We start from the raw sequence: 24387 nt of genomic DNA on the forward strand, positions 1-24387 counted from the left end.
AGACAATGCTACCATTCAGTGGATTTGTAACTGGCTGACTGACCGAACCCAAAGGGTGCTCATCAATGGCTCCTCTTCATCCTGGAGAGAAGTGACGGGCCCAGTCTTATTCAACATCTTCATCAATGATTTGGATGATGGGCTTGAGGGCATCCTGATCAAGTTTGCAGATGACACCAAGTTGGGAGGGGTGGCCAATACCCCAGAGGACAGGATCACACTTCAAAATGACCTTAACAGATTAGAGAACTGGGCCAGAGCAAACAAGATGAATTTTAACAGGGACAAATGCAAAGTACTACACTTGGGCAAAAAAAATGAAAGGCACAAATACAGGATGGGTGACACCTGGCTTGAGAGCAGTACATGTGAAAAGGATCTAGGAGTCTTGGTAGACCACAAACTTGACATGAGTCAACAGTGTGAAGCAGCAGCTAAAAAAGCCAATGCAATTCTGGGCTGCATCAATAGGAGTATAGCGTCTAGATCAAGGGAGGTAATAGTACCACTATATTCTGCTCTGTTCAGACCTCACCTGGAATACTGTGTCCAGTTCTGGGCACCACAGTTCAACAAGGATACTGACAAGCTGGAACGTGTCCAGAGGAGGGCAACCAAAATGGTCAAAGGCCTGGAAACAATGCCTTATGAGGAACGGCTTAGGGAGCTGGGTATGTTTAGCCTGGAGAAGAGAAGGTTAAGGGGTGATATGATAACCATGTTCAAATATATAAAAAGATGTCATATAGAGGAGGGAGAAAGGTTGTTTTCTGCTGCTCCAGAGAAGCGGACACGGGGCAATGGATTCAAACTACAAGAAAGAAGATTCCACCTAAACATTAGGATGAACTTCCTGACAGTAAGAGCTGTTGGACAGTGGAATTTGCTGCCAAGGAGTGTGGTGGAGTCTCCTTCTTTGGAGGTCTTTAAGCAGAGGCTTGACAGCCATCTGTCAGGAATGCTTTGATGGTGTTTCCTGCTTGGCAGGGGGTTGGACTGGATGGCCCTTGGGGTCTCTTCCAACTCTATGATTCTAGGATTCTAGGATTCTTTCCTCCCAAGAAGCAGGCCTCTTCTAATTTCTAATTTCCTCTTCTAATTTCCTGACTGCTGTCACCATTTGCAGTGATCATGGAACCCAAGAAAGTGAAATCTCTCACTGCCTCCATTTCTTCCCCTTCTGTTTGCCAGGAGGTGATGGGACCACCTGTTTGCACTACTACGCCTTTAAGGACCCTTCTTTCCCCTCAAAGCATTCTGGGCACTGTAGTTCTTTAAGGGTCGCTGGGAGTTGTAACTCTCTGAGGGCGTGAACTACAGTGCCCAGAATTCTCTGAGGAGGGGGGAAATGTACTCTGGATGCATTTTAAAGGCACAGTGTTGTATCCACAGCCTGATTTTCTGCACGCACAAACACTTTTCTCTTATCTGCCCTCCAGGGAAGCAAGAGACTTTACGAGAATACTCCCATCTTTCTACGTTGTTGTTATTTACTTATTACGCACACTTCACCCAGGTTGCAACATTAACATACATTAAAAGCAGTTTAACACAAGTTGCATCCATAAAAACAAAGTAATGTTGTTTATTGGATTTTATTGCGCTAGCCCAAAGGCCATGCCAACATACGAAGAAGGAAAAGAAATCAAAAGGAGGTTGAAAAAACAGCAGCAGTCGCAACATATGCAGTGAAACTACGGTCAAATCCACCCAAATTTCTTATTACACAGAATAAAAATCAATTCTCAAATAAAATGTGCATATTAGATCTCAGAGTCCCTTTTGCAAATAACCCATCCAGTTCTTTCTTCCTAGGTAATGGCAAATGTCCTCTACGTGTGGTTGCCCACACGGACAGAATAAAAGGCAGGTATAAGGGCGATCTGGCTGTGACATCTGTCACCCCATTGATTGCCAGGGTTGATTAAAAAAAAATAAGGTGGGTTTAAAAAAACAATATAGAATCGCAGAGTTGGAAGGGACCCTGGGGTCATCTAGTCCAACCCCCTGCAATGCAGGAATCTCAACTAAAGCATCCAAAGCAGATGGCAGGGGATCCAACTCGGGGGGGGGCTGGGCACCCACAATTTTGTTGTTGTGGGTGCCCACCCTCCACCCTCCGCTGTCAGCTGGCTGCCACCGCCTTGATAATTTTTGTTGCCCTTTTCTGAACGTTTTCCAGCTCAACGATATCCGTTTTGAGTTGAGGCGACCAGAACCCTACACGGTGTTCCTGATGTTCTTATACCATAGATTTGTATTTGCTGTTTTATTCAGCGGGTCTCCCCTCCGCCTCCCTTGGTTTGTCTTTTTTTCTCACGTGCGTGTGCAAAGTGTCGCCCACTCTGGCGCCACCGCAGGAAATATGGTTGCAATAAATGATTAGAAAAGCAGAGTTGGAAGGATGGTCCAGCCCTGCTTCTCGGTGCCTTGACTAAAATGCAGATAGGGACCACTGACTGTTAGGTCCAGTCGCGGACGACTCTGGGGTTGCGGTGCTCATCTCGCTTTACTGGCCGAGGGAGCCGGCGTTTGTCCACAGGCAGCTTCCAGGTCATGTGGCCAGCACGGAAACACCGTTTACCTTCCCACTGGAGCGGTACCTATTTATCTACTTGCACTTTGACGTGCTTTCGAACTGCTAGGTGGGCAGGGTGTGCCCCAGATAGAGAGTCCCAAATTCAATCGCCGGCCTGACAGATGACTTTCTATTTCTAATAATAAACGATTTTATTATGGCACTATTATTATTTAGACACATCTGTGTACACAAGAGAGACTTCAGTGCCAGAACTCGCCTCTGGAGCAAAATCCACACCCACACGCCGGGAACCCTGCGAACTGCAGTCCACCCCTCGCACAACTACAATTCCCAGCACCCTTAGCAAACTACACTTCCCAAAATTATGTTGGGAAGGGTGGAGACGTGTTTGAGATGCGTTGTAGAGACATGATAGACTTGGGTTTTTTTTTAAAAAAAAGTTGTTTTAATTCTATTAGTGTTTGTGGCTTTAAAAAAAAGCAAAAAACATGTTTTTAACTCTTTGAGTTTTAACTTCCTTGGTCTGGAGGAAAGGCAGGATGCAAAATATGGATGAGGGGCATGGGCGCATTTCTGGGGGAGCCTTGTACCCCCCCCCACCCCTTCTCCCTGCAGACCCACAGCCCGGGCAGCCACTCCATCCCCTCCTGCTTGCCTCCCCCTGGTGGGCACCGTGCCAGCCCCCCACATGGCAAGAGAGGAGGGCGAGGGAGGGTGCTTCCCTTTTACCCCGTGGTGCAAGAGGTGCCTTTCCCTCCCCGGATGTTTCTCATAGTTGTGACACCCAACCCAGGCGGCTCCACCCCGCGCTCCTGACAGAAGACAGGCGCTGGCAGAGCCCTCTCCACTTCAGAGAGCTCCGGGGAGAGGCAGAGGCCAGACGGGAGCACGTCGACCTCGGCTACTGAGTGCGAGGTGGGTGCCAGTCCGGGTGCGCCCTCGGTGCCAAGGGGAGAACGCACCATAGCCATGCGCGGGATCCCCAAAGGGGCGCCCAGGGGACCGCGGGTGGGAGGAAAGGATGGCTTCGCTGAGAGTTTGGAAGGAGGGCGCGCCAGGGGGCACGGGAAGGGTGTGGGTGCCAGGGGGCACGGCGGGTGGAGCCCGAGGGGTGATGGACCCTCTGGAGGGGCGTCCGGGGATCAGTGGAGGAAAGAAAGACTTTGTTGCACATGCTGTGCGTCTTTTGGGGGGGGGGCGAGAGTGCCGGTGTGGGTGTTGGTGCCAGGAGTGGATGGGCTGTGGGGGTGCTTGGCCCTCAAGCGGGGAGTTCCGCAGGTCATTGGGCGAAAGAGCGATCTAAAGTGTGCCTGCGGGTTTTAAAACTCCGGAGAAGTTGTGATAGGTCTCTAGATCTTAAGCATTAATTTGCAAGATGGGGGGCATGGAAGAGGGTTCAGGAGGGTCTCATGTCAGAGAGAGGGGGGGCAGTATTAATGACCGGGAGGTTCGTGTAGGTGCTGGGGAGCCGAGCACTGAAAACATTTCGAGGTTTTGGAAGTGGTGACTTTCCCAGTGATGCGATGCACGGTCGGGAGGTTTTTTTTGGGGGGAGGGGGGACTCACAGAACTGGGGTGGGGTCCAAATGTATTAGGTGGCCAGCTCAGGTCTGGACTTTGGGGCAGAGGTCCCTGGCCCCACTCAGCAGAATTGGGCAGTGGGTCGCACCCCAAACAGGCGCAACAATATGCATTCCTCTCTAATGAGGGACACCTCTCATTAGCCCATTAAGTTTAGAATTCAATATTATCCAACCGCCCCACTGGGCTGGCAGAGAGGAATCCCCCCCCCCTTGTTATCCAGTAAGTTGGTTTCGAAAACAGGTGGGCGTGCCCATTTCAATAGGGAAGGGGGCTTTGAGCCAGAGTTGGGATCTGGGGAGGGGTCTCGAGGGCAGATCAAGGGCCCAGCCTTTCTGAGCGTGCGCGTGGAAAGGGAGAACAGCAACTTGACAAGGTGCGGGGGTCAAAGGACGCCAGCCTTAGAAGATGCTGCCGGCCAGTGTGGGCAATACAGGGCAGGATGGAGCAAGAATCTGACTCGGTCTTAAGGCAGTCCCTTACATTCCCAGCTGAATGATGTCAGCTCTGGTTTTGGTGGCAGTGATTCCCCGGTGAGGATTTGCAAGTTGTTAAGAGACGGGTGAGCCTTGTTTGGGAGGGCACCTCCCTCTTGATGGGTGCTAGAAAAAGGGCAGGGCAGCGGTGCCAAGGGGCAGAGGGTGACGGGTGCCAGGCGATGCAGATGAGCTGCAGGTGTTGCTGCGGCGAAGGAAATGAATGAGCTGCTAATCTCAGCTGGAGGAATCCGAGACGGAGGAGGCAATGCGGGGCTGGGGGCTTTGAAGGTTGAAAATAATTAACAGCTTCCCCCTCACCTCTCTCTCTCTCTCTCTTTTAAATAAATAATATTTCTTTCTGATCCTGTAAGTCGGACAAGTAAGGGGTAAGGGGACACCTTCGCATTTTGCAAAGATTCCACAGCAACAACCCCCCAAGGCCAAAATGCAAAGGGACTTGCCCACGGCATTTGGGGATGTTCCACGACAGAACAGGAGATTTCCTTTACAGGGGCCCTATATAGGGAAGCTTTTAAATGTGTGGTGTTTTATTGTGGTTTTATATCTGTCGGAAGCCGCTGGAAGTGGCTAGGACAACCTAATAATAATAATAATAATAATAATAATAATAATAATAATAATAATAATAATAATAATAATTTTTACCCTGTCCTGTTCTGGAGTCGAAACAAAATAAAAAATAAAATAAAATTCCTTCCAGTAGCACCTTAGAGACCAACTAAGTTTGTTATTGGTGTGAGCTTTCGTGTGCATGCACACTTCTTCAGATACTTTCTTTCACTGTGCATGCACACAAAAGCTCATACCAAGAACAAACAAAGTTGGTCTCTAAGATGCTACTGGAAGGAATTTTTTTTAAAAAAAAAAAAATATTTTGTTTCCACTACGGCAGACCAACACGGCTACCTACCTGTAAGAGTGTGGCCCGAAAACAGGCGAAGGGGTGTGCTTGGGAATTTGGGGTATTGTTTTTAATGGGCTGCTTCAAGAAGAGGGGTTTTTGGAAACGGATTTGCAACGGAGGCTGTTTGGAGCGATTCGGAGGCAGCAACATCCCAGAAACCAGGGCCGAATCATTCAGAAGGTCCTAGGAAACGTAGGATGTTGTTGCCCTCTCCTGAGTCAGGTCATTGGGATCCAGCATTGAGCAGTGGCTTTCCAGAGTTTCAGGTCGGGATCTCTCCCAGCCGGCCCCTCCCTAGGGATCCCACCAGGGATTAAGCCTGGTGGGATCTTCAGCATGAAAGGCGGGCGCTGAACCTCTGGGGCACAGCCCCATCGCCCTGGGTCACACGGCAAAGGGAAGGGAAATCTAGCAACAGGAGGGCGTGAGAGCTGATGCAAGCCTTAAGATCTGGAGATCTGGAAGGGGAACAGTTGAAGCAGGCAAGGTTGGGGAGGCGTGCTATCTGATTCAGTTGGTGGTGCAGGGATTTTAGGGGTGCTGAAGAAGAGGGCGAGCGCCGTTTTGGAGAAGGGAGCCCTCAGATAGCCCCCGAGTTCTTTGGGGTGCAAGGAAACTCATTGCATTATTTTTTTTAAATGGTTCGTTTCTGAATAGATGGGGCAGTTTATAAGCTGCGGTTTCTGGCCTCGAAGCCCGCTCTGTCTGGTGCGATGCCGCGCGTCGAAAGAAACGTACTTTGCACACGCTCAGAAACGCTCTCTTCTTGGGGTGAAGTTGCAGCCCCGTTTCTCTGCTGGGGTTTCTCCCTTTATTTCTTCAGCGTATGTGGATGCGGGCGGAACTGTACAGCTCCTCAGTCTTGACCGTCAATATAATTGTTAAAAAATAAATAAGGCAGCACCCAAACGAAAACGAGGACAGAACATTTCCTCGGCCGACTTCCACTTTCTGTTCCTCGGCCCTGAGAGAAAAGGAGAGTTGGAAGGGGGGCCCCTCAAAGTTTAGCGCCAACCCTCTCCAAAAGCAAGAGAGCCGCTTTTGACCGGCATCCCTTCTAGCAGGGCTCCTGTGTGGCAGGCAAAAGTTCAACAGAGGTAGGTTTTTTTCTTCCCCAAGTAGGGAGGAAGCTGCGCCTGTTGGATTTCTGCCTGCCGTGTCGTTGTTTCAAGGCCCTTGCGAGAGATTCGGGCGGGGGGAGAAGAGAGATATGGCAAGCCTGGATGGAGGACCCTGGAGTTCTTTACGAACCTCCACCTGCTGTTGTGGAAAGGATTGCAAGCCAGGACTCCTGGGTTCCCTGATTTGGCCCCGGGGCTTGCTTCGCTCTTGCTTCATTACAGCTAATGGCCCAACCAGAAACTCAGTTTCACCTGCTCCATCCAGCTGAACCGGCAAATCGCACACCTTGGCACCATCATTAACTCCACGGAGGCCGTTCCCATTGGCTACCTGGCCAGCGGGTGGGTGGGGCACCTTGGGAGATGAGCAACTTTTTCCTGGGAAGGGATATTCCCAAGTCTTCAGTCCTCCCAAGTCCCTCGCCTCAGCCGCGCCTCAGCTCCTTCCTGCATTCCAGGCCCCGGGGCCCGAGGACGTCCACCTGTTCAGCCACCCGAATGGGAGGAAGAAGTTAATATCCTAACGCCGGGGCTCTGGGTCTCGCCCACCGCGCAAGAGGGCCTCTGAGCATGGGCAAAGTGCTTTTCTTTCCGTGCAGGGGAAACCCAACCTGCAGCAGCTCTCTTCCTCCCCACCCCTGAGACTCCTGGGCTTGGTGGGGGAACATCGGGAAGCTGCCTTATAACGAATGGATTCACCAAGGCCAGAGCTGCCTGCTCTGACTGGCAGCAGCACTGCAGGATTGCAGAGAGGGGGAATTTCCTAGCCTTACCTGCATTGAAACCTGGGGCCTTCTGCATTCAAAGCAGATGCCCAGCCACTGAGCCGCAACCCTTGTTGAAGGAGACAAACACTGGGGTGCTGCTAAATGGACTTCATCTTGATGCACCCCTAAATCATAGTTGGAAGGGACCCCAGGGGCCATCTAGTCCACCCCCCTGCGACGCAGGAATCTCAGCTAAGGCATCCATGGTAGATGGCCATCCAACCTCTGCTTAAAAACCTCCAAGGAAGGGCACAGACACAATTGGGCACTTGGTCGCCCCAACAACTCCCAGGTGCTTGAAACAAGAGCCTAGCCCAGCACCCTAGGGAGTCCCTGCATTAATATCTTGCGAAATGCGTCTTTGTAGATAAGGGTGTTCATATTTCTTCCCTGTCGACGTTCATCAAGGCTGCCACAAAGCGCTTGTTAGCTTTCGGCTTCACATAGGAAACTTTCGGCCGAGGACTCTGTGGCGTTACCCAAAGTGGCATGGGCAGGATTTGTGCAAGGCCGAGGCATTTCAAGCATGCTGCCGGTGGTCATGGGAACAAGCTCTTAAAGATAGCGACGTTCCCAGCCGGCTGAGTGGAGGTTTAGAGAAAAGGCAACCAGGAGGAGGGAATGAGAGAGGTGCGTGAAAATGACGGCGGGAGAACGGAGAACGGAGAAAAGCTGTTCTCCCACGGCGCCGAAACTCGCAGGCATCCAGCGAAGCTGAATGTTGGGAAGTTCGGGCCTCACAAAGCAAAGCCTTTCTTCGACCGGAGAGCAGTGGAGCTGTGGAACTCGCTGCCACTGGACGCAGTGAGGGCCACCCACTCCGGTGGGCTTGAAAAAAGGATTGGGCTTAGAGAGACACAGAGAGCTCAGTAACGGGGATCTGGCTGGCTGCTGCGAGGTCAGGATGCGGGATACGTATTTATTTATTTCAGTCAAGAACCAGTTGAGATGCTGGACTCGACGGGCCTTTGGCCTGACCCAGGCTCCAGACCCTCCGTATATTAATTCTGAGCCTCCCCCATCTACTCCCATGGCCCCATGCTGCGTGAACTGCACGTTCCATGCCACCTAAGGGATCGTTTGAGAATTATTTGGCCACATTGTATGGAAAATAAGGCTACCATCCTGGACAGCTATCCCTGATCAGAGAACAAATGGGCTCTGAATACTAACCGTTGACCATGGAGCAGTAGCAATAACAGGTTATTGCTCTCGCCTTCCTGCTGCCGGGCTTCCCAGAGGCATCTAGGCGGCCCACTCTTTAGGCCTCTGCCTTGTTCCAGCAGATTGTAAGCTCCTTGGGGCAAGCTACTCCTGCGCTCGGGCAAAGCTGATAATGGCCCTATAGCAGGCACGTCCAACAGGTAGATCGTGATCAACCAGTAGATCACTAGTTGTCTGTGGTAGATCACTGGTAGATCACTGGCTCCCCCAAAGAAGCTCAACAACTTTGGCTCCCCTATAAAAAGCTCAATTTTTTTGCCCAGCACCCCCCAAAAACAGGGCTTTCCTCCTCCCTAAAAAAGCTCAACAACAACTTTAATAATAATAATAATATAATAATAATTTATTATTTATTATTTATACCCCGCCCATCTGGCTGGGTTTCCCCAGCCACTCTGGGTGGCTTCCAACAGAATTTTTAAAATACAATAATCTATTAAACATTAAAAGCTTCCCTAAACAGGGCTGCTAAAAAAAATGGGGCTTTCGTCCTCCCCGAAAAAGGTCAACAACTTTGACCCAAACCCCCCAAAAGGGGGTAGATCACTACCAGTTTTTAACTCTGTAAGTAGATCACAGTCTCTTGGGAGTTGGCCACCCCTGCCCTATAGAAACAAAGATGTAAATTCCCATGTGTGCCATCCTTAAAGGACCTGGGGCACTTTCCCCCTTGCTCCCAGGCTCACTGTGCTGGTTTCAGGCGAGGCATCCTTGATCCAGCCTTGCTCCAAATGGTGCAACCTCCAGAGGGACCACAACCCCCATCTGGAGGGCGCCAGGTTGGGGGATGCTGTATTTCTCTTATGGACCTGCCTGTTGATGGAGGTGAGTCCCCAGACATCGGGTGCTTCCACCTTTGGAAGTGGGTGGCTCCCAGATGCAGGGCCTTCTTTGTGGTGGCACCCCCGCTATGAGTTCCACTAACACCCGCCTATGAGGGAAAGGTTGGAATGTTTCCTTAGTGCCATCTCTGTTGTCTTTAGGGCGTCAGGAACAGTCTACTGTGTTTACACTTTCCAAAGTGAGTAAAGTTGTTTGCTTAATCGTTATGGATATTGTTTTTTAACGCCACTTGAGCAGCAGGTTTTACAATGCCTCATTATGTTAACAGCCAACTGCGGTTTTAATTGTCAACAGGTTTATCATTTTTAGCTTTTCGCTGGGGTTGTGCCAGGTGTCCTGAAGGCAGCACGGAAGTGTGGAAAGGTCTAAAACGAACGAATAAAGTACATTTCGGGGGGCAGGCATATTCCACCCATACCCAAGCCTTGACCTTTTTGTGTGTGGCTATTTTTCAGGACAGCGCAGCATCAAAATGCTGTGGCAAAAGGCAGATCCGAACCGGTAGAGCAGGAGACTCTTGATCTCAGGGTCGTGGGTTCGATTCCCACGTTGGGCAAAAGATTCCTGCATTGGAGGGGGTTGGACTAGATGAGCCTCGGGGTCCCTTCCAGCTCTACAATTCCACGATCTGCTGGGTGCAAAATATCAGGAGTGGGTTTGTAAAGGCAGCCCTCGTTGCAGGATCCGCCTGTGACAATAAAAAGGTGGCATCTCCACGAAAGACTTGCAAAAGAAATCTTGTCTGAAACCCTAGAGAGCTGCTGCCGGTCAGTGCAGACAGCACAGGACAGGGTGGATCGATGGCTCGACTTATCTAAGCATAGCGTGCTCTGACAGGCAGCAGCACCTCAAGCATGTCACCAGCCTCGGCTATCTGGTCCTCTGGATGTTGACCCACCCAATTCAGAACTGTCCTTGTTGTTCCTGTGAGATTTATCGCCCACCTTCCCCCCTAAGCTGTTATTCTTGGGAGCAAGCAGTATTGTGGACAGGCCCTTCCTGGAGATAACGAGGATTTTAACAGGGACCTTTCGCCCTTCCACTTTGCTGTGGCCTCTTCCCAAAGTCCTGTTTTCGACGTGCGTGGAAATACCCGAGGCCTTGAATGTAGCCCACCCTCCTATAAGTCAATTCCAGCTTTACGAAATCATCGTTTCCTCTGTTTCGCCATCCCTGCTGGACGCAAGGCCTTTCTGCCTCCTGTTCCCAGCTCCCGACGTCCCTCCCTTCCTCCTTTGAAACATCTGTCCACATCTGGAGCCATGTCAGCTAGAGCAGAGGGCAGGCGGGCAGAGGTTGCCCGATATGTTCTGGGGGCCCTCGTGTCCAAAGTCACCGGACAGCACCGCTGAGTCAGGAAATATTTGCATGCGAAAAGGGGAAGGGAGCCTGCAAAAACAAAACAAAAACCCCATTGGATTTCAAGGAGGCAAATTCCAGGGTGTCTGGCTTTCTTTGGGGGGAGGGTCTGGGTCACCACAGCTAGGATTTCGGGGTTTTCCCCAAGACAGATTCTTAGAAATGAAGTGGAGGAAAGAGCGAGAGTCATAGATCAGTGACAGAGCACCTTAAAAGCTGCTTGCTTCCTCCAAAGAATTATGGTAACCGTGGTTTGCTGGGAACTGTAGCTCTGTGGCAGATAAACTATGGTTCCCAAGGTTCTTTGGAGGGACGTTGCCTGGTTTAAATGTACACTGTGTCCACAGCCAGTGAGCATTATAGCCAGGCCCCTTGGGATTTACAAAGCCAGGATCCAGCCTTCTCCAACCTGGTGCCCTCCAGGTATTTTAGTCCAGGGGTCGGCAACTTAAGGCCCATGGGCCACAAGCGGCCCACAGGGGTCGTTTTACCGGCCCACGGGCCGCCCCTGAACTGAGCTTCCCGCTTGGCGAGTCCCTGCGCACTGCGCCAAACTAGCATAGCGTAGCGCGGGGATTAATTTCGCAGCGCCGGAAATCACATCTGTGCAGACGCCGGAAATCGCGGGCGCTCATGTATGCCCGCAATCCGGCAATCCGGCCCACGGAGGGGGGTTCCGCGGCAGTGAGCCAACCCCTGTTTTAGTCTATAGCAGGGGCCAGCAAACTTTTTCAACTGTGGGCCGGTCCATCGTCCCTCAGACTATGTGGTGGGCCGGACTATATTTTTTTTTGGGGGGGGATGAATGAATTGCTATGCCCCACAAATAACCCCGAGATGCATTTTAAATAAAAGGACACATTCTGCTCATGTAAAAAACACGCTGATTCCCAGACCGTCCACGGGCCAGACTGAGAAGGCGATTGGGCCGCATCCGGCCCACAGGCCTTAGGTTGCCTACCCCTGCTCTATAGCAACCTCAGGCAGCAAGGCCACAAGGGCTGTCCAGGGACTGGTCTCGGTCGACGGTCAGGCTTGTACAAGAACGTCTGTCCTTCCGGTACCCTCATCCCGGAACATTTAAGACGGCCTTGCCTAGCCTAGTCCCCATCCAGATGTTTGCAACTGCATCCATGCTGGCTGGAGCTGATGGGAGTTGCAGTTTAGAACATCTGGGGAAGCGCCCAGTTGCCCCAAAACAGGTTTAGATCCAACAGGGAGACCGTGGTCTCGGATTCCAGAATCCTCTGGGACGGGAACTGTTGGGTTTCTTTTTTGCAGATTAGAACGAGGATGAGGGCCACAAATTTTGCCAATTCGGTGCTTTGCACCACAACTTCCATCAGTCCGCCCCCCCAACCAGGAGGGCACCAGGTTGGCAAATGTTGTTCTTGAACCAGTGGATCTCCTCCAATGTCAATGGCTTCCTTCAAAGAATTATGGGAGCTGTCATTTGTTAAGGGCGCCGAGAGTTGTGAGGAGACCCCCTCGCAAAACTACAATTCCAAGTGCACCCTGTGAAGAGGAATTTTAAAAATAATAATATTTTATTCTTCTTCCCCCATATGGAATACGTTGGTTACTCAACAATTATATTCCAATTCAACCAAACTAGCCAATTCCAGTGCTCAACCAACATCGATGTTCATAACCCAAATTACATACAATTGCATTTTAAGGCTCCGATTTCCTCCTCTCCAGCATGTTTCTTAATGTCTTCTGCTATTTTCTTGCACTTCAAACCCCGCTGTGGCCTTTGCACACGGGAATTAACTTTTAATATAGACTACGAAGCGTTTCCAGTCTTCTTTGAAAGATTTCAGATTTGTATATTCTTTCAGTGCCGTCACCTTTGCCATCTCCCGTGAAGAGGGGTTGATTGTTCGCCCACTCTGGGAATTGTAGTTTGGGGAGGGGGAGGGTGCTTTTAAATGTATGGCCTGAGTGTGGCCTGGATCCCACCAGCCAGTGGTCAGTGGTTAAGGATGACAGTTGGAGACAGGGTGGATTTGATTTAAATCAAATCAATTTAAATCACTAGTCAGTAAGACTTGATTTATTTATTTTTTACAGAAAGACTCATTCTTGCTGGTATCATCTTAATATTTACAACCAGGTGAAGGTTTCCTTTTTGGCCTAATAATAATTCAGAGAAGTTTTTACAGTTTCCGGTATATCAAAAATTACAGATTTGGTTATACAGTCATACCTCGTGTTGCATACGTTCCGTGTTGCGTACGTTCGAGTTACGGACCTCCACGACCCGGAAGTCCTCCACGGAGCGCGCAGAAGCATTCTGCGCACTTCGCGCAGGCAAAACCCGCAAACTTCCGGTTTTTTTCTTTCTTTCTTTTTTGTTCGTTCGAGTTACGTACGCCCGGGTTACGTGGCGCAACCCGGAACGGATCGCGTACGTAACACGGGGTTTGTTGTTGTTCAGTCGTTCGGTCGTGTCCGACTCTTTGTGACCCCATGGACCAGAGCACGCCAGGCACGCCTATCCTCCACTGCCTTCCGCAGTTTGGCCAAACTCATACCATTCACTTCGAGAACACTGTCCAACCATCTCATCCTCTGTCGTCCCCTTCTCCTTGTGCCCTCCATCTTTCCCAACATCAGGGTCTTTTCCAGGGAGTCTTCTCTTCTCATGAGGTGGCCAAAGTACTGGAGCCTCAGCTTCAGGATCTGTCCTTCTAGTGAGCACTCAGGGTTGATTTCTTTAAGGATGGATAGGTTTGATCTTCTTGCAGCCCATGGGACTCTCAAGAGTCTCCTCCAGCACCATAATTCAGAAGCATCAATTCTTCGGGGTACCGCTATACTATTAGAAATACACAGAACCGTAATGATGAAATTATTGTGAGGTTTAATAAGTTAACTGTTTATATTTGGACGACTTTTCTGCTGCGTCTTATTGGAAGGAGAAAAATAATCCTTTCCTTAATGACAATTTAAACAATTCATTTAACTAAAACAATAACATTATAGCGTTGTGAAATAAAGCAGAGAGTGCAGATTGGGACACAGAGAGGGGAATATTGCTTTAAAGAAGGGATTGGCCCTTGAAATGAGTCTCACCTGGCAAGCATCTTCTGGCCATATAATCCTAGGTTTTCAGAGGCTGGGGAGAACACCCACAGGAAGTGACAAAGGTAGCTTAGAAATGAATGGCAGCGCTGGCGTTTAACAGCGTCCCAGCCCTGGATAAGAATGCAGAAAGGAGCCTGGCTTGATGATGGAAGAGGCTTCAGAGTAGAGTCATACTCTCACTCGATTTATTTGTGTCCCAATTCATTTCCCTGGCTGCCAGGAGGAAAGCGAGGCTTTGTGGTTTCGGCTGGTGGCAGCCTGGGGTGGTTGCCACCTTTTGATTTCTGGCACGGTTCCTGCGCTCTTGACAGAGGTGTGGCAGTCCCACATTCAACAGGCGGTGCGGCAAGTTGGGGGGGAAACAAACACCCCCTGTTGAATTCTGGAATTCCGTGCCTTCTCTCCAAGGTTATGAGAACCCTTTTTTTTCCAGGCTGTGCCTTAGTAGTTTGAAAGCCAGGACTTCTGAGTTGTGTGTAAGCTGGGAGCGAGTCTTTGCAGGCGGAGCAAAGGGGACCTTGGATTCCGAAACAGCAAAAAGCCTGCTATATTTCTTCTGCACAAGCAGATGGAAGGAGAGGGAGTTTTATTCTCCGTTAATTAATATTCATGAGTGATTTGGTTGACAGTCTGATAAGGGACCTCGCGTGTCAAAACGGGAAATGTTAATTCAATATATACGTGCAGGAATTGGTGGATGGATATTGTGATGTTCTGTAAGGTTTGAAGATAAACTAGAATTAATTGGGGAATATGATGGGGAACCATCTAAGAGGGCGTGCGGGAAGTCAGATTTGGGGGAAACGTTAAATTCATTCCGATTTGGAAATTTTTAAAATTTTGTTTTGATTTAATTTGTTTTCATTAGTGACCAATTTGTTTTTTTAAAAAATTGAAAATCAGTAAAAAAAGATATGCCAAGAGAACTCGGATCGCGAGCTCCAGAATCTCTTTCTAGTTTTGGAAGGGAAAATCTGGGGGGAAGCTGTGGGGTCCCGTCCCCCGTCCCCCCCCCCCCCCCGCTGACATGGTGGTTCTGTAGAACAAGTCCTGCCTCTGCCAAGGAGCTATCAGATAGCGAGGAAGACCCACCCTTGCTGAAGGAGATATTTGGTTACTGTCCCAGGTGCTGTGCCAGCCTCTATCCTGGGGCCCAGTAGCCAGCTACAGATGTGATGGCTCTCCAGAATGCCCTTTGCATGCTTCCCACACCACTGCCAGCCTCCCAGCTGGGGAAAATTAGGGTTTTCTGCTGCTAAAATGCAGCTGTGTCTGGAGTGGAGTACATAAAACCAACCAAGCGGATGGCGCTGTGGGTTAAACCACAGAGCCTAGGGCTTGCCGATCAGAAGGTCGGCGGTTTGAATCCCCACGACGGGGTGAGCTCCCGTTGCTCGGTCCCTACTCCGGCCAACCTAGCAGTTCGAAAGCACGCCAAAGCGCAAGTAGATAAATAGGTACCGCTCCAGCAGGAAGGTAAACGGCGTTTCCGTGCTCTGCTCTGGTTCACCAGAAGCGGCTTAGTCATGCTGGCCACATGACCCGGAAGCTGTACGCCGGTTCCCTAGGCCAGTAAAGCGAGATGAGCGCCGCAACCCCAGAGTTGTCCGTGACTGGTCCTAACAGTCAGGGGTCCCTTTACCTTTAGTTGTTGCTGTTGTTCAGTCGTTCAGTCGTGTCCAACTCTTCGTGACCCCATGGACCAGAGCACGCCAGGCACCCCTATCCTCCACTGCCTCCCGCAGTTTGGCCAAACCCATGCTAGTCGCTTCGAGAACACTGTCCAACCATCTCGTCCTCTGTCGTCCCCTTCTCCTTGTGCCCTCCATCTTTCCCAACATCAGGGTCTTTTCTAGGGGGTCTTCTCTTCTCATGAGGTGGCCAAAGTACTGGAGCCTCAACTTCAGGATCTGCCCTTCCAGTGAGCACTCAGGGCTGATTTCTTTAAGGATGGATAGGTTACCTTTAGTACAGACTTGAAATTTTGCCCCCGGAGCTACAGTGCCCCTAGTGCCGGGAAACAGCGTTGTATTCACTGTTCCTCCTCTTCCTTCCCTGCAGACAAGATGCCGGTGGCCGATACTCGAGGGGACGCGGGTCGATGGACCAATGTCAGTTACCGCGTGCGGCAGCCCAACCAGCCGGAGACCGGGCCCAGGAGGAAGAAGCGGAATTGGTTCAACAAATGCTGCGCCTGCTGCTCGGGCCAGGGGGACGATGACTGGGGTCCCGCGCCCGGGGAGGTCCCAGGAGCTCGGCGAGAGCCTGTTATCCGAGGTGAGCTGCTTGGGAGAGGGTGTGCGAGACACTTGCCAGGCGAGAGGGCCGGGGTGAAAAGCGGAAGCCCCTCCTTTTTTGCACACATGAGTGTGCTTGTTGCTGCTGTTGTTGTTCAGTCATTTAGTTGTGTCCGACTCTTTGTGACCCCATGGAGCAGAGCACACCAGGCACGCCTATCCTCCACTGCCTCCCGCAGTTTGGCCAAACTCATGTTAGTAGCTTCGAGAACACTGTCCAACCATCTCATCCTCCGTCGTCCCCTTCTCCTTGTGCCCTCCATCTTTCCCGACATCAGGGTCTTTTCCAGGGAGTCTTCTCTTCTCATGAGGTGGCCAAAGTCTTGGAGCCTCAGCTTCAGGATCTGTCCTTCCAGTGAGCACTCAGGGCTGATTTCTTTAAGCATGGATAGGTTTGATCTTCTTGCAGTCCATGGGACTCTCCAGAGTCTCCTCCAGCACCATAATTCAAAAGCATCCATTCTTCGGCGACCAGCCTTCTTTATGGTCCAGCTCTCACTTCCATACATTACTACTGGGAAAACCATAGCTTTAACCATACGGACCTTTGTCAGCAAGGTGATGTCTCTGCTTTTTAAGATGCTGTCTAGGTTTGTCATTGCTTTTCTCCCAAGAAGCAGGCGTCTTTTAATTTCGTGACTGCTGTGATCATGGAGCCCAACATGAGTGTGCAGACATGTTTAAATCAAGCAACTCCATCATCAAACCCATCCCTTTTAATTTGTATACCGTCTTTCTGTCTTACAAGACCCAAGGCGGTTTACAAGCTGAAGGACCAAAGAATGTACACCTTGTAACAATCTAACGCAAGACAAAAATCTGATAATGAAACATGACTTTAAAATAAGCAACCTACATCAAGTAAAGAAGCATTCAGCCAGCATTAGAATAGTATAGAGTAATAGTATCAGCATATAAAAATTAAACCGAAATCTACTCTTAAAAGTTACAATAAATAATTCCTAAACTACAATCAGTAAGACATCAGCAATCCACCAAACATAAAATAATACAATCCAAATCAGGGATAGGCAACCTAAGGCCCATGGGCCGGATGCGGCCCAACCGCCTTCTCAATCCGGCCCGTGGATGGTCCTGGAATCAGCGTGTTTTTACATGAGTAGAATGTGTCCTTTTATTTAAAATGCATCTCTGGGTTATTTGTGGGGCCTGCCTGGTGTTTTTACATGAGTAGAATGTGTGCTTTTATTTAAAATGCATCTCTGGGTTATTTCTGGGGCATAGGAATTCGTTCATTATTTTTTTTCTTTCAAAATATAGTCCGGCCCCCCACATGGTCTGAGGGACTGTTAACCGGCCCACGGCTGAAAAAGGTTTTTTTAGGCAGAAATTTCTGCATTGCAGGGGGTTGGACTGGATGAGCTTTGGGGGGTCCCTTCCAACCGTACAATGCCGGGATTTCTAAGACCAGTTGCTGACTCTTTTCCTTCCTCCCTTGAGCAGAGGGCATGCTGGTGGTCAGCGGCGTGGACCTGATGAGCGGCCGATCCGGCAGCAACCGCCGAGCCCACCACACGAACGAGTACGAGTACGACAATCTCATCATCCGCCGCGGCCAGCCCTTTGACATGAAGCTCCAGTTCCGCCAGCCGTACGACCCCGAGGAGCACCGCATCTGCCTTGAGTTCCTCATCGGTGAGCGGGCCGAGAGATGGCGGGCTATCCGGCGGTCGGTCGTGGAGGGGAGTGGGGCGGGGGGGCCGTCGCTGCTTTTAAACAGAGCTTCTAGTCCTCATGAGCGAGCTGCTGAGTTAGGAGGAACTAGGTGAGACGGAAGCGGGCCAGAAATACCCGCCCGATGCTCTTCAGCACACCTCGGTGTCGTTCAAGTAACTCTGTTTTTTTCTCCCAGTTGCGGAATCCATTGCCACAGTGTACAGTGACGCCTTGGTTCTCAAACTTAATCCGTTCCGGAAGCCCGTTCCAAAACCAAAGCGTTCCAAAACCAAGGCGTGCCTTACCATAGAAAATAATGCAAAATGGATTAATCAGTTCCAGACTTTAAAAAACAAACCCTAAAATTTAACATGAATTTTACTATCTAACGAGACCATGGATCCATAAAATGAAAGCAATAATGTACTGCAGCCACACAATCAATCAATCAATCAATCAATCAATCGCTGAACTGGGTTCCACACAGTCACAAAAACAAAACAATAAAGAGCTGCAGAAGCAAAAACACAAAATAAATACCGTATTTTCCGGTGTATAAGACGACTGGGCGTATAAGACGACCCCCAACTTTTCCAGTTAAAATATACAGTTTGAGTTACAGGTGGGTAGCCGTGTTGGTCTGCCATAGTCAAAACAAAATAAAATAAAAAAATCTTTCCAGTAGCACCTTAGAGACCAACTAAGTTTGTTCTTGGTATGAGCATGCACACGAAATCTCATACCAAGAACAAACTTAGTTGGTCTCTAAGGTGCTACTGGAAAGAATTTTTTATTTTATTTTGTTTTATACAGTTTGAGATATACTCGACCACAGATTCTCCACCCGACTTTTGAGAAGATTTTCTTGGATTAAAAAGTAGTCTTATACGCCAGACCTCAGTGTAACACTCAAATGGAAGTGTGGCACTCAAATTGGAAGCATAACATTCAAAGTGGAGCACATTCAACTTCCAAAAAAAGTTTGCAAACCGGAACACTTACTTCCGGGTTTGCAGTGTTTGGGTTCCAAGTTGTTTGAGTACCAAGGCGTTTGAGAACCAAAGGACCACTGTATAGGGTTGATACCTCGCTTAAAGGTAAAGGGACCCCTGACCATTAGGTCCAGTCGCAGACGATTATGGGGTTGCGGTGCTCATCTTGCATTATTGGCCGAGGGAGCCAGCGTACAGCTTCCGGGTCATGTGGCCAGCATGACTAAGCCGCTTCTGGCGAACTGGAGCAGCACACGGAAATGCCGTTTACCTTCCCGCCGGAGCGGTACCTATTTATCTACTTGCACTTTGACGTGCTTTCGAACTGCTAGGTTGGCCGGAGCAGGGACCGAGCAACGGGAGCTCACCCCGTTGCGGGGATTCGAACCGCCGACCTTCTGATCGGCAAGCCCTAGGCTCAGTGGTTTAAACCACAGCGCCACCCGCGTCCAATGATGCCTAGCTTAGGGAAGTTCAAAAATGCACGAGGGAGGTGTCTAAATGTACCTCCTCCTTGTTGGGAAGCGAGGACGGGTGAGACGAGGGCTGTTGTTTTCGTTCCCCGATCATGGGCTTCCCAGAGGGATGTGTCTGAATGTATGAAGCGAGAGGGGCTGATCTAGCAGGCCTGCCCTGGTGCATATTTTTTACAGGAGCTGCACCCCTCCTTCCACAAATAAGCAGAGAATGTAAGTTTCCCCTGGTGCAAATCATGATGTTTTTGTTTTATGCCTAACGCAAATAGCCTATCAGTGCTTCACACACATGCTGTCTTGTGGGATATCTTCGGGAGAAAAAAAGGCTCACGAGTAAACCCCACACAGATCCAAAGTGGGGTCCCTAAGGGGGTTGGGTGGCCCCTTGTACTCCTCCTTCCGGCAACTCCTGCAGCCAAGCTGGTGCCAAACGTCTTGCTCTGCTTTCTTTTGGACCAAGGCTGAGAAGAGGGTCTTGTCTTCTGGGCAGCCCAGGCCCCCCCAGACACACTGCCCAGGTTTGCACCCCGAGGGGGTCACTTTGGTGCTGCTAACTTGGCAAAAACAACGCAGGAGGCAGCAGCAGTAGCTAGGAGTTACGGGTTTCTGCAGCCGCAGCAGGCCCTGTGATTTCACCCTTGGAGGTGCACTCCATTGCCTCTCGAGACAGACAGATATCAACGACGACTTCACACAGCCCAGGTTCCTGCGATTCCTTCACGGCAGGGATGGGTGTGTGAACTAAATGACCCTCTACCGTTTCTGTAATGCTGCCTGTGATCCTTCCCAAGGTTCAGAGGTGAGCCAAAACGCTTAGCAGGGCTTTGCTCAGCTGCCCTAAGTGAAGCAAGGTTGCTTCTGAGCATGTGCAAAGTGCAATATCCCTCTCCTGCCCATTCTCGCCCACACCAAGCATTTCTTGGTCAGAAAGTAACCACGACAGACACCGTGACACGGTTGAGAGATGCATCTCAGCATCCCACAAATTCCACCGCGGCCACGGCTGCAGTGTTCCCTGCTGCCATGTAGTTGTCAGCCGGGCTGCAGGCAGGAATTCACCGGGTAAAGCTTGATTCTCAGCCTGTCCTCTTGGATTTTTGCCTGCCCTCCCCTTAGCAGCACAGTTGCACTGGGGCGACTGCAGCCAAGAGCCTTCGCTCCCAGATGACGTTTTCCGTTTAGTGGCGAAACTGGTCTGCGCTCCTTATCAGGCCTCTCTCTGCTCAAGTGGGCGAGGAATCTGGCTCTCAGCGTCTCCGGGACGTGTTGCTAAACTTCGCTCGGGAGCGCAGGGTTTGGTAATGGGGTTGGGCTGGCAGGCAGCCTGTTTTCTTGGCTTCTGGCCCAGCCGTTCCCCACCCCCACCCCAACACCGCCAATTCTGTTCCTCCTTGCCTGAAATTAAAAAATAGAAAACATCCCACCCTCTGATTAGCTTGCAAGGCCAGCCACCTCTGTAATTTCTTGGGTTTGGGGGCCGGGGGCCTTTTGCGTTCCACAGCATCTGCTGGGAGGTGAACATTTTCCTTCGAATGGCCCACCCAGAATCACAATACGGCCCCCTGCCCTCAGAGTGCGCAGACGTGGCGTTTTGGGAGAGGCACATTTTTTTAAAAGACGTAAGAGATGGGTTGCAGGGGTCGAGCAACTGCTCTGCATGCAGAAGTCACAGGATCCATCCCTCGCATCTCCAGGTACAACTGCGGAAATAATAATAATAATAATAATAATAATAATAATAATAATAATAATATATTTTTAAAACCGCCCATCTGGCTGGGATTCCCCCCTCTGGGCAGCTCCCAACAGAATATTAAAAACACGATAAAACACCAAACATTCAAACTTCCCTAAACAGGGCTGCCTTCAGATGTCTTCTAAAAGTCAGATAGTTGTTTATTTCCTTGACATCTGATGGGAGGGCGCCACCACCGAGAAGGCCCTCTGCCTGGTTCCCTGTAACCTCACTTCTCACAGGGAGGGAACCACCAGAAGGCCTTCAGAGCTGGACCTCAGTGTCCGGGCTGGACGATGGGGGTGGAGACGCTCCTTCGGGTATACTGGGCCGAGGCCGTTTAGGGCTTTAAAGGTAGCAGGTGGTCGGAAACCCAGGTCACGTAGAATCAAAGAGTTGGAAGGGATCCCAAGGGTCATTTAGTCCAACCCCCTGCAAGGCAGGAATTTTTTGCCCAACGTGGGGCTCGAACCCACGACCCTAAAGAGTCTCGTGTTCCATTGACCAAGCTATGGGCCAATGACCGCACCATACCTTTAAAGCACATAGCTCCCCCGCCGAGGAATCCTGGGAACTGTAGTTTACCTGTCGCAAAGCTATGAGTCTCAGAGCCCGGAACAAACAGCAGTTCCCAGGAATCCTTTGGGGGAAAACTATGTGCTCTTTCTTAAAAAGCAGAGGTTGGGTAGTGATCTGTCCCCGGGATTCTTTAGCTGCGACTTCTGCAGTGCAGGGGGTTGGACTAGATGACCCTGGGAGCCCTTCGAAACCCCCAGTTCTCTGAGTCTATGAAATGAGCTTGGGGGTGTGGTGTGGATGTGGCCTCTGTCAGAGGAGATGACACTGGGCTGGATGGTCAAATAGTGAGACGTGATGTAAGATAGCTTCTTAATTCCTCAGCCCTCTGCTCAGTTCCCAGGGGGCAGAGAAGGGGGACAATTTAGGGCAGGGGTAGCCCATGGGAGAGGGCCTCCATTGGCTACGGCCACCGACTACCCTTCTATTCTGCGCTGGTCAGACCCCCACCTGGAAAACCGTGTCTGATTCTGAGCGCCACAGTTTAACAACGATATTGACAAGCTTGGAACGTGTGCAGAGGAGGGCGACCGAGACGGTCAAGGGTCTAGGGAAAACAAGCCTTATAAGGTCCGGTCGATGGAGTTGGGGATATTTAGCCTGGAAAAGAGGAGATACAGTAGTCATCTTCTCAAGGGCTGTCACATGGAGGATGGAGCAAACTTGGTTTTTTTTTTTCCCTGCTCCGGAGAGCAAGACTCGAACCCATGGCTTCAAGTTACAAGAAAGGAGATTCCGACTCAGCATCAGGAATAATTTTCTCACGGGAAGAGCGATTTGACAGTGAAACGGTAGCGGACTCTCCTTCCTCGGAGGTTTTTAAGCAGAGGTTGGGTGGCCATCTGCCATGGATGCTTTAGCATTGCAGGGGGTTGGACTAGATGACTCTAGGAGGTCCCTTCCAGCTCTGTGAGTTGTAGGCTGGCAACATCTGAAGGGCACTGCCTCTGGATTGGAGAGATGGTCAACTTTTGGATCCTGCCTGGATTCAGTGAGGGAGAGGCATAGCTCAGTAGGAGAGCTATTGCTTCGCATACAGACAGTCTCAGATTCAATCCTAGGCATTTCCAGGTAGGTCTTGCCTGAAACCCCAGAGTGGTGCTGCCAGTCAGTGTAGGCATCTCTGAATTAGATGGGCTGGGGTTCTGACTGCATGAGGAAGGATTCCTCTGTCCCTTCCTATGACGGTGAAACATGGAGTGGCCATGTTTTGCAGGTAGATCTGAGATTTAGTTGATGGTGTCACTGCTGCAGCCTGGGAGGCAGGAAGAGGGAGTCGATGAAGGGAACCTCTGAGCAAATGCAGAGTTCCCTCACTGCTGGATATACTTCTCACCCCCAAAGACCCCGGAGAGTCCCAGTTACTGGTAGAATAGATCATCTGAGCTGATCATATTTGAATCATAGAATCAGAGTTGGAAGAGACCACAAGGGCCATCCAGTCCAACCCCCTGCCAAGCAGGAAACACCATCAAAGCATTCCTGACAGATGGCTGTCAAGCCTCCGCTTAAAGACCTCCAAAGAAGGAGACTCCACCACACTCCTTGGCAGCAAATTCCACTGTCCAACAGCTCTTACTGTCAGGAAGTTCTTCCTAATGTTTAGGTGGAATCTTCTTTCTTGTAGTTTGAATCCATTGCCCCGTGTCCGCTTCTCTGGAGCAGCAGAAAACAACCTTTCTCCCTCCTCTATATGACATCCTTTTATATATTTGAACAAGGCTATCATATCACCCCTTAACCTTCTCTTCTCCAGACTAAACATACCCAGCTCCCTAAGCCGTTCCTCATAAGGCATTGTTCCCAGGCCTTTGACCATTTTGGTTGCCCTCCTCTGGACACGTCCCAGCTTGTCAGTATCCTTCTTGAACTGGGGTGCCCAGAACTGGACACAGTATTCCAGGTGAGGTTTGACCAGAGCAGAATACAGTGGTACTATACTATATTTGACAGCTTCATACGCCCCTAGGAATTGGTGTGGGCAATGGAGGGCGATTGGCAGATCAGAAGGCGGTGCGCTCTTTTTGGAGAAATTAAGCATTGGGCAGGATGCGTTTAATAAGATAATTGAGGGCATTGTTCCCAGGGACCATCAGCATCAAAGGGAAACCACAAAACTGCCCGATGCTGCAAGGACAATTGATGGGGACGGATGCTCCTGCCCAAATGGCCCAATTTGGTGCCCACATAATTATATTGCTGGAGGAAATAAGACCCAGCAGAATCCTTTCTTCTCTGCCCGGCTAATCACACAGATCCTTACCAACCCTCTTTTTTTTTTTTTTGCCGGGCGAATGAGGCTGCTTCCGGACAGCCCATTTCCTTGACCGTCCAACCTGATTTGCTTGCAGGGAGAGGAGATGACGTTTGCCATTTATGGAGCATCCCTTCCAGCCCGATTTGTTTTGTGGGGAGGTTTGAGGTTTGATGGCGTCGGTGTCACGCTTCCTGCCTCATTCTCCTTATTACGAAAAAAAGAGCACCCCGTTTTGCTGGGGAGCGGGTTTGTTGCGCCACCGGCAGTACGCGATGGAGTGCCCCCCCCTCCAAAAAATAATGACAGTCTGGAAGCACCCTTTGGGAACTGAGCAGTCCTCCACGCGCTCATCAAACTTAGTTTCCGGCCGTGTTCCCTATAAAAGCAGGATTGCCTGATTTTATCTTAATGTGTTATGCATTTGATGTTAGCCGCTCTGAGCCCGG

At 50.2% G+C, this 24387-nt stretch overlaps 1 protein-coding gene across 2 annotated transcripts in view; it reads left to right on the forward strand.

Moving 5' to 3' along the window:
• Positions 1-3325: 3325 nt before the first annotated feature.
• The window catches only part of TGM1 (transglutaminase 1), a 47188-nt gene continuing 26126 nt past the window's right edge, over positions 3326-24387 (forward strand). The window contains exons 1-3 of one of the 2 annotated variants that reach the window (XM_033170317.1): positions 3326-3457; positions 15993-16208; positions 17693-17884. In XM_033170317.1, the coding sequence (XP_033026208.1) occupies positions 15998-16208; positions 17693-17884 (403 nt within the window). In that variant the 5' untranslated portion in view covers positions 3326-3457; positions 15993-15997. Of the gene's footprint in view, positions 3458-13974; positions 13994-15992; positions 16209-17692; positions 17885-24387 lie in introns of those variants that run through there. The other variant, XM_033170318.1, reaches the window with a different exon arrangement.

Source organism: Lacerta agilis, chromosome 14 (assembly GCF_009819535.1).
Source record: "Lacerta agilis isolate rLacAgi1 chromosome 14, rLacAgi1.pri, whole genome shotgun sequence".
NCBI lineage: Eukaryota > Metazoa > Chordata > Lepidosauria > Squamata > Lacertidae > Lacerta > Lacerta agilis.